The sequence below is a fragment of the Haemaphysalis longicornis genome, unplaced genomic scaffold (genome assembly GCF_048455015.1).
Source record: "Haemaphysalis longicornis isolate Haplotype H1 unplaced genomic scaffold, Haemaphysalis longicornis Haplotype H1 scaffold_3, whole genome shotgun sequence".
In the NCBI taxonomy this organism is placed as follows: Eukaryota; Metazoa; Arthropoda; class Arachnida; order Ixodida; family Ixodidae; genus Haemaphysalis; species Haemaphysalis longicornis.
Window position 1 is genome coordinate 19,848,027 of NW_027526335.1, and position 14,719 is coordinate 19,862,745.

The window sequence follows — 14,719 nt, forward strand, 5'->3', positions numbered from 1 at the left end:
AAGTGCAACAGCACCTTACAATGCTGTTTATCAATGGAAATAAGGAAGCACTATCCTGCTACCAAAACACTGAGATGCTCAATCACTCTTCATAGCACTTGACACCTTCTATGAACCTATACATGCCCATTCGAATAGAGCGGCATAGGGCAGCCGCAGCATTACTTAGTCCACAAGCTCCACCATACTACGGTAGTAACACTTTTAGATGCTTAAAAGAAGCCGTCAGAAACTGCTTCCTAGTGTGCTTTCAAGCAACAGCATGTGTAAAATCAGTCAAGGTTGTCCTGCCAAGAAACACTTGTGCTTTGCGGCCACGATGAACTCTGGAAGTAGGGCTCATTTTCTGAGAACCTGCAAGAAGACACAAGGCCAAGCTTCCTTACGAGCTTGAAACCTCATCTTCTCAACGCCAATTCTGTCGTTTCAATATTTTATTGTCAACATGAACACTCGCTAGTTAAAAGCAGGCAGTAGGCATAGTTGTCTCTGCAGCCAACAAAAATATAATCTTCAAACATAACCGGTGATGAGAAGACCTCGTTGTCAAAATGGTACAAGCTCAACACCTCTCCACTCTGGCTGTGAACAATGAACAAAACACCCTGCGTGACTGCCCCGACACAGACGTCCCTGTCGTTTGGGCAAAACAGTGTGGAATAAATGGGCGCACCCAGGCAGGTGCGCCACAACACCTGCCCGTCCTTGGTGGAGATCTTGTACACGTGCCTGTCGTGGCAACCAACGACCACCGCTGGACCCTCCGCACTCACAGTCGGTGACAGTGTTGAGAAGATGGGGCCACCAGCCTCAGTGATCCACAACTGTGTGCAGAAAAAAATGTGAAACTAGGCACAGAGAAAGATCAAGAGGGGGTGGCATCGTCGTCCAACCACCACCACCATTACCACCACCCCCATTAAAGGGAAGCTGAAACACTTTCCGAAAAAATGAGTTAGAGGCAGGTTTATGTATTTTCTCGCATGCTGACTCCAAATATAGCATTGAAATTTATTATACATGGGTCCAACTATCATTTATCTTGCAAGGCGCGCAGAAACGGTGTGCGCTTCGTCTTTGATGCCTCTGACTGGTCACACCTTCACAACGTCAAGAGAGGACACCCTTCAGCAACGCTGGCTGTCGAAAGTGTTGGGAACAATCGCACTGCAGCGGCGCTTGTTTTTTTTTGCGATTTAGCTTGCAGTTCAGTGTTTGCACGTGGCTCCAATGCCATTTTCTACTTCCCAACCTGTTAGTTGAGCTCGAGCTTGAATCTTGGAGCTTGAATTAGCTTTACACGACCGGTAACCGCAAAGCAGTGACTTTGTGGCATCGGCTGGAGGTTTTCATTAGAGCATGTGCAAAGTTTAAAAATGCAGGCAGCTAGCATAGCGCGTTTCTATTGCTTAGGTTAACATGAAGTACTATTCCAGCTGTTTGTTAATATAAAAGTAACCATTCGTGCCCAAGAATCAGCGGTGTTTTATAAACAATGTACTATCGTAGTGCAGGTGCGTTCCGTGTGCGAAAATATAGCGTTCATCTACTGCAGACATATGCGTATGTGGGATAGTACTTGTGTTACCAGTACATGCACAAACCAATGAACGGACTCTGCTCCCCAATTTTCTTTGTTATTTGTTCCCCCCCATCCCCTTAGCACACACATACACACACTCACACACATGCACACGTGTGATGTTGGAAGCAGCTCTACAGTGCCTGCAGTTGTTTAACCCATAGCGTTGGCCTGTTTGACTTGCATTTATTCTTGAAACCTTGTAGCCTCTACAGCATTAGTGGCTCTAGTGGAGCTTGATTTTCATGAAAGAACGAAAAACTGGGCAAGTTGGTAATAATTAATCTTGCTAGAAACAGCGCAAACCAATGTAGTACAGGGAAGAAAGAAGGCAGTGACATGTTCAGCATCTCCTTCATCATCTGTAATAAGTCAGTTTGCTATTTCCTATCAAAGATTTTCGCATGTGCGTTGCGCTTCCTATCAATTATTTTTGCATGTGCGTTGTGCACTCCCACCGGACAATGCAGTTAGATTGTAGTTACATTACCTTCGGTAACGATCGCCACGGGTGTGTGACAATAAATCGTTGGCCTGTTGCACTATAGCTCGATTTAAAGGGACCCTGCAGCACTCTTTGAGCAGTGCATGTAAACCTGCGCGACGTTTAGATTACACTGCCAGGAGTACCTGAGCCAAATATTACACGTGCATGTGAAGCGGTGAGCGCGCAAGTCGCTGTAAAAGATGCGGAAAAACCAACCGCGCTCTCTTAAATTTTCCTCATTATGCACCCCTGACATGGCCTAAACGATGTCATTGTGGCCATGGCTGTCCTACTGGCTGTCGCTGGTCAACTTCACAGCTTATTTCTCGCATTTCCTGTGATGCTCCGCTGTTGTCCGCGCTGTGTACCAACCTCTCCCATGCCTTAACTCAGTGGTTCTCAAATGGGGGTCCGCGGACCCCAGGGAGAGCATTTGAGGGGTCCGCAAAGCCTCCAAAAACTTTTCCCCGCCATTCTTTCCTCCATTTTGCCAGAACTTGCGGCCAATGCAAAAGGGTGGCTGCGCCACATGAAATGCATGTTTAGTTTTTCTGCATAGCACTTATTTTACATCTTTTTTTTGTGCAACATGCCAACTATGATAAGAAAAAACCAGGCACAAAAAAGGCAGCATATAGGTGTTCAGAAGACTTTCAGATTCGAGAAAATCGTTCAACATTATGACGCGCATCATGATAAACGTCAAGGACAAAAAGCAGGCATTGAATAAGTGTGTGGGTGATGAAGTTGCAAGTGCAAATTGTTTGACATTATGACACCGATCCACATATATTTCCTGGTGGGGTCCCGCATCACTTTCGCATGCTCAAACAGGGTTCCCAGTGCACTCATGGCTGAGAACCACTGCCTTAACTTGTATGCCCAGTTTTGGCAATTCTTTTGTGTCTTGAGTGCGTGCGGAGTTTGAGTGACGAACTCAATACTCTCCTTTCAATGAGACTACTCGGCAACAAATGTTTATTGCTTCAAAAACACCCTAGCAGCCTGCGTGCGCACTTGCAAGCAGGCAGCCATGCCTGCTTTTCCGTGGCACCAGACCGGAAATAGACCCCTCCACCTTGCGGAGAAAAGAAGAAAACTCCCCGGCCTGTGATATACCGAAGGCCGCAGAAGAGAACACCGCGAGCCGCCCCCTCTCCCGAAAAGAGCGCGCAGCTTCCACCGCGTTGTCCGCAGTCGAGTTGAGAGGGAACAATTATGCATGATTCCTTATCGTGCGTAGTTTCAGTGATAGGGAACGGATTTTCCTAATTCTTGCGGGAGGAGTTTGCTGAGACAATAGACTTTACCCCAAAATACATCCCGAGCAGTCGATGGTAAATGCTGCAGGGTCCCTTTAAGAATTTACCGCTATTCGGACAAAGGCTGTATATGCACTTTTTGCTCCTACATTTATTTATTTTTTCATTGTGATTTCTGGTACATTTTGCTTTAGGTGTTTCCTATCATCAAATATCTTTTGAGTGCAGGTGAGCTTCAACAGTAACCTGTGCATGCCAGGTTATAATATGCAGGCACACAGCATAAATAACCCTTAAGATAATGCAGTGCACCTTGGGCAAAGGAACTAAGCGTTAATCTCTAGCAACTCGCAAACTTGTAATACTTCTTTTGAGGTTCGGAGCATTATTTTTCCATTTCAGACAAACTTTATCTTCTCGCAGCATGTATATAAATACGTAATGTTATTGCCTTGGTTCTTTTCCTTTGTAAGAATACCACATTTAAATATTAGCCGGGAGAGAAGTTCTATCAGGATTGGAACGTTGTTTTAATTTTGCTAAAAGTTGGGTTTTTCTAACACATTTTTTAACACTCCAGCAAAAAAACAGATATTTCGAGAACAGATATGACTTTTTTTTTTCTAGAACAATAAAGAAACAACCCGGGCCAAAGTATATAAGTTTTCACCATCCTTCCTATCTCTAGCATCAGATGTGAACATTCAAGTAAAAAGAAACATTAGAGTGTTTTGCAAAGCATTCAACATTAGGTAGTATATTTGCTGTCACCAAGCACAGCCACCTCGGCTGTTGGTTCTGTATGTTATAAAACTGCCTGACATGGCAATATCCTGCTTACAAACCCAGCGTGGGAACAGGCGTCTGATTTGGGATTTTATGCATACTTTTGAACATGAAAATCGGAGAAATAATAGCTATCAACAACAACAACAACAACAACAAAAAGTATCATTCTCCCTGTGGTGATCCTTCAGAGGAAAAACGACGAAAAGAACGTCGCACAGACGGCCGCAACGGCCGGGTGTTCAGCTATGACGTATACTGGCCGTTTTCGCCTCCGCTGTTCACTCCTCCGGCATCGCGTGCCCAGATGGGTGTGGAGCATTGGGCCACTTTTGCTTGCGTATTGTGCTGCTTCTACTGCCGGTATTGTGAAAATATTTTGTTCACGAGAACTATTAAATGTGTACGTGTGGCTGGTCAACATTTCCTTTAGTTTTTAAAGCCTCTTCACCTTCCCTTTAAGTGGTCTATCTCTACTTTTAGTCAAAACCAGCCAAATGATTCAACAGACAAACACAGTGTAAGCCACTTGTAAACAGCTTGTAAAACACCCTAGAAAACAGCTTGTCTTGTAAACCCGAATCTTCTATGCAACTCTATGAACACTGCAGCTGCAAGTAAAAGCTAAATGCAGCACCAAAACTGAGACTGTAATGTTAAACCTACACAATGAATGACAGCACATGCCTGCTGCTTTCAAATGACCTACGGCAGCCCATCATAAGGTCACCAGTCACCACTAAATTGCTAGACTAAATTGCTACTGCGTATCTCTGTTGCTCGTGTTTCAGTCATGTGGAGTAGTACACTGCATAAATTTCTTCTACTGTAAGACACGCAACAGGTATGAAAATATCAACTGGAAAAAAGTTAAACGCATCAGTGACATACCTTGCTCCCACTTGACTGGTCTAGCAGGCAAATCCTACCACCGACACAACAGATGCCCACAGCGCTATCACAGATGATGGGGGAGGAAAAGATAGGCTTGTCCAACTTGCACGTCCAGACAATGGCTCCAGTTTCCTAAAAAGACACATCCCCATATGTGATCTTCTTGCAATACCAAAATCCTAACAAGATATTGCCTTGTTCAACAAAAGGTACTATGTTCTGATATGCCAGGGCCACAAAGTACTCGATTTAAGGCCTCTTTTCACCGCACTAAGCTGGCATTTGCCCTCGTTTGGTGCGATGAAAACGTGGCAATGAGGCAAAATAAAATGTGCATTGCCTAGGGTTTTCATCTTTGTCTATAATGTAGGTGAACGATTCCCCTCCCGCATCTTGGGTTTCCTTATATATTTTATTTTACATTCAGTGTTGTGTTTATATTTGTAGACCTTTGTGCATGGGGCGAGCCTCATCCCATGGTCATCTCTTATTGCTTGCCGTCATGTGTGCCGTGTTTATGATCGACCGAGGCGCCCCGGTATGTCCGACATGGGCGGCTCAAGTGGTCTGTCTTTGGGACGCCAGACGGACTGTGCCCAGACAGTCGAGCGTTCAAGCGTCATCGCGGGCATGTGTGTGGTGCGTGATCTGAGTGGACCGAGAGAACGTACGTGAGCAATTTGAGAGCAGCACCTCCTGGGCACATCGTAAGTTGTGCACACGAACTTAAGACCATTATTAAATCTTTTGAATTTGCCTTCTCCTAAAAGAAGTGCGTGGAACTTATTATTCGACCGGCTTGAAAAAGAAGATGACCAGAGCCAAAGTTAGCTATTCAAGATAAATTAACAGTCGCTACCACAATTAGTTTAGATGGTTTGAAATGTGATAGCATTTAGAACAATGTAGACTGTGCCTAAGTGCGAAATGTACCTAGAAGTGTGGGTGCCATCGCCGATCTGTTATCCTTGCTCAAATGGCAATTAGCCCTTTCTAAACACATCGGGCTAGACATAGAAAAACTGAGTGAATGAAGCTTAACTGACTTGAGGGTAGCACGTTGATCCTGAGAACTGAGAAAAATGCAATACTATGTCCATTGCAGAAAGCTTGAAAAGTAAAAGTGAATTCTGTGACGGCATGATTTCGCAACACAGGTAAGGAAAGTTTCGATAAAGTTGTAGTGTGAAGAGACTTGTGCTGAAACTGTTGAAGCATGTTAACGAAGCATAATTTGGACAAAATACGGCAAAGATTGGCACAAAGAAAAGTAAGACCCCAATAATGTCCTCAATGCACAAAGGCTCCTTAATATGACGCAATCAGCTAAGGCTAGTATGACTGGGCTGAATATGATGCAATCAGTTAAAGCTCCTTCCTCTGTACGTCCAGTTAGTGCAATTTTCGTAATTCATAATGCACCAACTAGCCCAACAGCACATTTTACTGCAGTTAAAGCTCGTACGATCAGGTGGTGTCATTCCATTTTGTAAACGGTACAGAACTGAAAGAACCCACTGATATCTACTGGTTCGCTTTCAATACTAGCAACATTCTTTCCACAAACTTCATTTACTTCGGGGCCGGGGGGAAAAAAACATACATACAGAGAAATAAAAAGAAAAGCCCCAACCCGTGCCTACTACAGTATAACAGGTGCTAAACAGGACACACCGTTTGGCCTTTGTGGCTTTGAGGTAGAATCTCGAGTTCCTGCTGTGATGGCCTTGGTTTGAGCCTCCACAATTCTACATGTTTTATGAAAAGATGTTACCAATCAACACTTGTGCCCATTTTTTTCGTAGACAAAGGTGGCTTGGTTTGTTTTCAAGTACTTTAGTCGCTGTGTGCGCCCTATCACTGTATTTAATTGATGCCTTGCACTGTGCACTGCGCAGGAAGGCCTGGTTCTGTACTGTTGACAAAATGGAACGTTGCGACCAGGTACCTGGTTGCAAGCATTGCTGGCTGTGTGCAACTGTTGGCTTCTCACTGATGAAATTGTTGACAAAAGTCAATTTTAGGTCTTTAATTGTTTCATGAAAGCAGTGTATCACTTCAGCTTGAGCATAATGAGACGCCAAGTACTGCTGACTACTAACGAGGTTGTCAAGGTTCGGCAAATTACTGACAGGGAATGGACTCTAGGCTGCCACACCTGAGGGCCCCTCAACCCAGCTGTATAGCTCTAGACTGTGTGTCTCCTTTCAAAGGCCAAGCTGAGATGTGAATATTTCAAACCACTCGTTCAATTCGATAGCCCGGCTGATTTCATTTCAACTTAATTTATGCCTTCACAAGACCCCACTGGTTACAATTTTCACCTGAGTTGCCATACAGACACTTGTTTTGATGCAGGTTCTACGCATCTGTGAATTATTCGCATGGCTGAAAAATCATGTGCATAATGCTACTGTGACAGCATGTACAGTGCACTGAGGCTTGGGGGATGTGCGGAATTTGCAGTAACACCAAATTTTAGTTAATCTTCCCCCCCCCCCTACTTGTCTACCACCCCTAAAAACTTGGGTACAGCAGACTCTCGTTAAGACAAACTTGGTTACGACCAATGTTATGGTTAAAATGAACAACATTTTTGCTCTCTTGTAATGTGCACAATGCAGAAAACATCCACTTAAGACGAATTTGTGATACTAATATGAAGAAATGTTCCCGGTCCCTTCAAGTGCGTCTTAACGGGAGTCCACTCTGAAAGTGTGCTGAGAATCAAATCGCATGACTGTGATGAGCACTTACGGGAGACAGGGCTGCAACCAGTCCACCAAGTGTTGCCGCGTAAATCTGGTACGGCTGGTAAGAGATGGCTGGAGAAGAAAAAACGCTCCCTTCAGCCAAGGACTGCTTCCACAGAAGATCGCCTGTCTGAAATGCACATGCCAGATGGACACAAGGGATAAGAAATCTACAACAGCATCCTATCCTTCCCACAATTTGTTATTACAGCATACCATTTAGGCCTTTTTAGCAGAAATTTGCGTCTGCACGCACACATGCACTCTTGTCACATCATCATCACTATAATCGTGACCAACACTGCTCGTGACAGATGTGGGTGGGCAGAAATGAATTCAAGGGGGTACTCAAGAAAACGAAAACCGGAAAATCAGACTGAGACAAGAAGAGATTGAATGCAAGCCTGCTCACATCTTGCTTGACGCAGTACACACACTGGTCATGAGATCCACACACAAAGGATGTGTTCACCCTGTTCGCAGCAGGTGAGCTTTTGACTTCAGCACCAGTATTCACGGTCCACGTGACGGTTCCATCCACAACATCAGCACAGTAGATACGGTGATCATAACAACCTGAAAGTAAATTAAGGCATGAAAAAGGCATAACTGAGGTATAAAAAAGATGTGAGCCGGTCCCCAATTCAGAAAAACTGCTGCCTGACTGTTCTCACAACACTTCTCATGGTGTAGCTGCCTTGCCCCCTACCGGCGTGGTGCCCCTTCCTTTTCTCCAATCGTTTCTGATTACAGAGGCCGTGCACATAATAGACACAAACACCCACATGCCAAGACACACACCAAGCGCTGCTACACTCCCCCAATGTGGATGCATGGCATGTGCTATGTCACGCATTCTCCCTCTTCTCTGCAGCACTATCATTTGTTTCCTCTCCACTCGGTGCAATTATTTATTGATTTATTGATTATCCCGCAGTCTCTCTCTCTCTCTCTCTCTCTCTCTCTCTCTCTCTCTCTCTCTCTCTCTCTCTCTCTCTCTCTCTCTCTCTCTCTCTCTCTCTCTCTCTCTCTCTCTCTCTCTCTCTCTCTCTCTCTCTCTCTCTCTCTCTCTCTCTCTCTCTCTCTCTCTCTCTCTCTCTCTCTCTCTCTCTCTCTCTCCTTTTTTTTTGCAGAGGACTCAGAGCCACGCACAGATTTTTTTACTACAGTTATGTGTACGAATTTCCTGTGGTTGGTCAATAAAAGCAGATGTCACTGAAGCAGCCAAATATTGCCGCTGAAGATAAGCAAGGCATTGCACTAGGAAAGGAGAAAATGATTGCAGAATCACATTACAGATGCAGTGCCACTTATGTTATGCACCAACAACGCTGCAAACTTGGCATACAGGTGACCTTGTTGTGTGTCATAGGAATTGGGAAGCTCTACTCAGCAGCATTCTGACAAAACAGCTGCTTTGTGTCTCAATGGCTGCTAACAATGGTTCAATCTTTACCACTACTGCTACAGTAATATGGCCCAAAATAGTGAGCTATACGCACAAAGTGTGGGACGCAGATGTGCTTCTTCAGGATTATTTTTGCCTTCATCGTAGAAAGAACAAAAAGATAAAAGCACTGACAGTTTGGTGTAATATTACAAGGCACAGCAGGTGTAAAACAGCTCCAGATATCGCAGAAGCATGCGCAGTGTTGATTAGCAGACATAAAAGCACATAAAAAAGTACAAAGGCGTTTAGCTTCCTGTGGTGTTGGAGAAATAAACGCACCAAAGGCAACGTATCTACCGCAGCTTGAGAGACCAGCTGAAGACTCGATTCTGTCAGGAACATGAATTTCCCAAAAGCATTTCCCGGAGTCTAGACTCAGGGCACAGAAACGTCCAGCATGTGATCCTATGAACACCAGTGTGGCCCCTCTGAAAGGAAAATGAGAGAAACAAGCTTCCATGGCAGATTAGGCCTTCCTTCGAGAGAACAACAAACACTTGCAAACAGCATCGGGCTGCAAAGGAGCTTGAAAGACCAGAACTTCAAGGCAGAGGTTTGGGTAGTATTTAGGATGTGGGAAAGGGCAGGCATAGTGTTAAATGCTATACATGCCCAAAAGTATTAACACTGAGATCAAATATTTCGTTGGTGGAGAAGAAATATAACATTTAACATTAGGTACTAGTACTTGTCCAAAGAAATGAACACTGATATAAAATACTTATCTTTAAATAAAAAGTAACCTATCTGTATGGCTTAAAAAAAGTTATCTAGGCACTGAGGAGTACCGTATGACTTAAACGACCCTAAGTTTATTTATTACTTACACTGACAAAGTGAAAGCATAATACTACAGTCAAACCCGTTTATAGCGAATTGCAATATGCACCGCGATTAGTTCCATATATCCAATAGTTCGATATAGCCGAACCCGCCTATAACGAACTTATCGTTACAAGTTCGCAATCCACGGAAGCCCCCCTCTCCCGCCTAAGCTCCACCATCGAACACCATCGAAAGTGAACACAGTAAAGTAGCCGTTACCATACCCAAAATAATCCATTTATTGCAAGTATTAAAGCTACTTTCCGCCTAAACTGCCTACTTTGCAAAAAAAAAAAAGCGGTGATTTTTGTTTTCACTTTCGTTTTGGCGGCTTCAACTAGCATAGCATTCTCTACACGAAACATTATTTGCACCAGTTCGAGTCCGCGTCCTCAAAATCTAAGAAGCATTGGTGGAGCACATCGACTGCCGAAAGCGCTTCCTTATAAACGTCGGACGGCTTTCACTCGCGACATCATCGGGAATGTGGGGGAGCTCTTCCCACAGTTCACCGATGCTGCTGTCTTGGTCCGGACTCGCTGACTGCGCGGGTTCCGTCGTGAGTCCCGTGCGTCGGAAACAGTTACGGAAAGTGTCGGCGTCATGTCGCTCCGTGCGAGGCGCAATGTCTAAGTCGCAACTCTTGCTCCGATTGATTGATTGTGGGATTTAACGCGCCGACGCAACGCAGGCGATGAGGCGCGCCGTAGTGGAGGGCTCCGGATTAATTTTGACCACCTGGGGATCTTTATCGTGCGCCGAAATCTCGTACACACGGGCGTTTTTGCTTTTCGCCTCCATCAGAAAAGCGGCCGCCGCGGCCGGGAATCGAACCCGCGACCTCGTGCTCAGCAGCGCAACGCCTTAGCCACTGAACCACCGCGGCGGGTGCAACTCTTGCTCCGTGGTCGCGGCCAATTCACATCTCAATCGCCGCTCCGAGACCATGCATTTCGGCAGCCATTCTAGGCGTGCAGAGTTCGATATATCGGATGTGAACTTCGGTATAAGGAATATGTTTCCCATGTATTTCCGTAACTTAATTATTTTTGTTCGATATATAGCATAATTCGCTCTATCCGGGTTCTTTATAGCCGGGTTTGACCGTAGGGAACCACATCACCCAGCATAAGCAACCATTTTTCAGTACACACTTTCAGCAACAGCGCCAATACCAACTTACATTAAGAAGTTTTCTTCAGCAACCAAACATGGATGCTAATGCCCTAAAACAACGATTCTCAGGAACGAATATGACGAGACCTACTTTTGACATGCAAAAGATGCGATAAAGGATCTTAAGGCCTGAGAAGAATGATCACTGGCAACGTCAAAGCGATTTCCTCGGGCACTGAATGCCTTTCCAATAGTTTGTTTACAAATGACATTTGTGAACTTTGCCTCCCCTGCAAGCCATGGTGACGTGCGGTAAAGCTAGCTTCATAAATATCCCAGAATAACAAAGCATTAATAGTGTGCCCTCACAAAAACCAGAAGGATCTATAAAGTAATGATAACATGATGGTTTGATGACAATGGCAACATCCCTGAAGAAATGTAGCTTCCAATTTGCGCCTGTTTAGAAGTGTCAATCTAAGAAAAAAGAAAAATAGCTTCCCGTTCTTGCCAACTTTGTTGCAACGCAAACCGATGTGCACATGAAAATTCTGCTCCAGTCCCAGCCTTACTCTGACAGTGCGAATAAATTAATGAAAATGCAAGACAACGTCACAAAATTTTATGAACAAGGAACTGACCTTTCGTAGTTAACAACGAGTGGTGATGCATCGATGCACTTCCCAAGATCAAACTTCCACTTCTCAGATACTTTAAGGCTTCCAAGAGCCCGATGTTGCTTCCTTTCAGGCTTGAAACACCTCTGAGCACAGCTGCAATGCTGCCAAGTCTCGAACCTCGATATGCACGTAAAACAAGACGTGGTCTGTGCGGGTACCAGGTGATGCACCACGGTTCGAACAGCTCCAGGTCCCACCTTCTGGTGCTTCGGAGCCGAGTGAACAGGGGGACCATGCGCTTGAAACACAGCGCCCAGGTACGCTTCAACCTCTCCAAAGTTATCGTTTAGGATCTTGTCTACGAGAAGAGGCAGTGGTCTGCCTAGGGCAAACTCCAGTTCTTGCGAAATGCTCACAGCACACAGCGAGTTCCCACCAGCAGCAACAAATGATGAGTCTCCAGGCACGAATGCATCCTCATTTTGTACCAATGAGGCCTGAAAAAGAAAAAAAGAGTAAACATAAAAAAGAGTGAAAAAAAAACACAAGTGGACACAAGGTTGACCTGTTGTGACAAACACAGTGCACAGTTTACTACTAATATTTAGTTTTAACCTTGCACATACTAGTACCTACAAACAATACATGGTGACACTCTCACAGACTAACCTTAGTACAGTTGAACCTCGTTATAAGAGACACGGATGTAAGAGACAAATGGGTATAAGAGACACTATTCACCCACATGGTTGGCTGCCCTATCTTTCCCATTAAGGGGGCAGACTGGTCTTAGAGCTATATTTTTTATTTACCAACCAATTTTAATGAAACTGCACTGCGTTATAGAGTTTTTTGTGCTGATTTCAAATCTCCTATTAGATTTTTTGTAAGCTGATTATATTTTGAGTTAATTAATGATTAATTGCCATTATTTTGGGACACCGTTACAAAATAACCACTCCATGCAGAATGGCAATTACCACGTGGCTAGGCAGACAAATGACTAAAGAATACAACATAGGAAGAACTTTTTTGATTTAGCTATTTCTGGTCGTTTTACAACACAGGGAACTTCGCTTCTCCCGCGCTCTGCCAGAAATGGCTCGCAGGTGGTGCCAATTGAACACAATAATAATTTTCCAAAGCCTCCATTTAAAAAAATTGTTTCCTATATTGTATTCTCCACACATTTTGGTATCAGAAGCAAAAAGAATTAAAGTTGTACCTGCTCTGGGTGCCAAGATATCTGAGGATGAAATGCTAGCTTTGCATTGCAAGAAAAGTGCCGTTTCACCATCGAATTCTGCGCTAACTGAGCTGTAGAGTGCACTTTAAAATGCTATTATAATATAATAACAACAAAATATGATGCCTTTTGATGAGGAAATTTACAGACTGTTAGAAAAATGGCCGTGGAGGCCAAAAATTCCATTTTTGAGAAAACGCTTTTTTTGACCGTTTTTCGGCCCCAAAGACCCAACTGCCCCCTTAAATTGACCTCCTTTATAACAGACATCGGTTGTAGACAGTTGGTTATAAGGGACAAGTCATCCTTGAACTTTCGGTTGTAGACAGTTGGTTATAAGGGACAAGTCATCCTTGAACTTTAATCGACAGTCTCGCTTGTAACACACATTTTAACTTCAGATACAGTGCCACCAGTCACTAATTACAGTTGCTTCCATTGTGGAAACACAGGCGGACAACAGACACCTGCAGTCGCTATCTATTATAACTTTAGCAAACACAGAGTGGTTCAGTCAACTATGAAATGACGATGAGAAGCCCTGCCAATGGAAATGCAACTTACAGTAGTGGTTGAAGCTTACTGCCATCCATTGGAGCGCGACCGCACATGCGGGCTCTCCCACTCGCGTAGCTCCCAATCAAGAAGCATCGCAGTAGTAAGTGAAAACATGGTTCCCTGCTTATAAGAGACATCTCGTATAAGAGACAGAAACTGCTCCCCGGTACGTGTCTCTTATAAAGGGGTTCAACTGTACCTACAAACCATACATGGTAACACTCTCACAGAATAACCTAGCGGACAAAAACTGAAATGAGTGAGACGCAGATAACAAAAGAAAAAGACAATGCCTACATTCCAAAGTCTGGTGAGCAATTTTAGTGGATCTGAGCCATGCTGTGGCTTCCTTCGTTTCCTGTGGTACTTGAGGAGGGCCCTGATGTCAACCTTTCCTGTGTAATCAGAAAAGTAAGCAGTGATTACTCGATATTGTACAGTGCGCTCCACTGTTAAAGGGAACATGAGGGTGCTCTTCAGAACGCCGGCTTAAGCTGATGCGTAGGCTTGCATAAAGCAACAGGGCGTGCCTCTAAGATGTGGTCTCTGGCATGCCCGGAGGCCCTCAAGATGCCAGCCCATGTGCTTCTGTAAGCAATGCACTTTTGTGTTCACTTAAAGGGACCCTGCAACACTTGCCATCGACTACTAGTAATGTATTTTGGGATAAAGTCTATTGTCCCAGAAATTCCCGCAGGAATTATGAAAATCCGTTCACAATTAACGAAACTACGCGCGATGAGAAATCGCGCATAATCGTTCCCTCTCAACTCGACAGCGAATAACGTGACGAAAGCTGCGCGGGGGCTGCTCGCGGCGTTCTCTTCGGCGGCCTTCGATATATCACATGCCGGGTAGTTTTCTCCTCTTCTCCGCAACGCGGAGGGGCCTATTTCCGGTCTGGTGCCACAAAAAAACAGGCATGGGTGCCTGCTCGCAAGTGCGCGCTCGGGCTGGTAGGGCGTTATTGAAGCAATAATTGTTTGTAGTCGAGTGGTCCCGTTGAAAGGGAAGTATTGAGCTCATCACTCAAACTCCGCGCGCACTCAAAACACAAAAGAAACGGTAAAACTGTGCCTACAGGTTCAGGCATAGAAGAGGTTCGTACACAGCAATGACGACGACGGAAATGGGAGAATC

The 14,719-nt window shown here is 44.6% G+C and overlaps 1 protein-coding gene across 4 annotated transcripts in view; it reads right to left on the reverse strand.

Annotated features, from left to right (window-relative positions):
• Window positions 1–402: 402 nt before the first annotated feature.
• LOC144174086 (beta-alanine-activating enzyme-like) overlaps window positions 403–14,719 on the reverse strand; it is a 41,559-nt gene continuing 27,242 nt past the window's right edge. The window contains exons 8-14 of one of the 4 annotated variants that reach the window (XM_077702530.1): window positions 13,877–13,974; window positions 11,797–12,272; window positions 9,494–9,642; window positions 8,237–8,340; window positions 7,769–7,894; window positions 5,009–5,143; window positions 403–824 (exon numbers count right to left, since the gene is read on the reverse strand). In XM_077702530.1, coding sequence (XP_077558656.1) covers window positions 441–824; window positions 5,009–5,143; window positions 7,769–7,894; window positions 8,237–8,340; window positions 9,494–9,642; window positions 11,797–12,272; window positions 13,877–13,974 — 1,472 coding nt within the window. In that variant the 3' untranslated portion in view covers window positions 403–440. Of the gene's footprint in view, window positions 825–5,008; window positions 5,144–7,768; window positions 7,895–8,176; window positions 8,341–9,493; window positions 9,643–11,796; window positions 12,273–13,876; window positions 13,975–14,719 lie in introns of all 4 variants that reach the window. The other 3 variants (XM_077702529.1, XM_077702532.1, XM_077702531.1) reach the window with 3 other exon arrangements.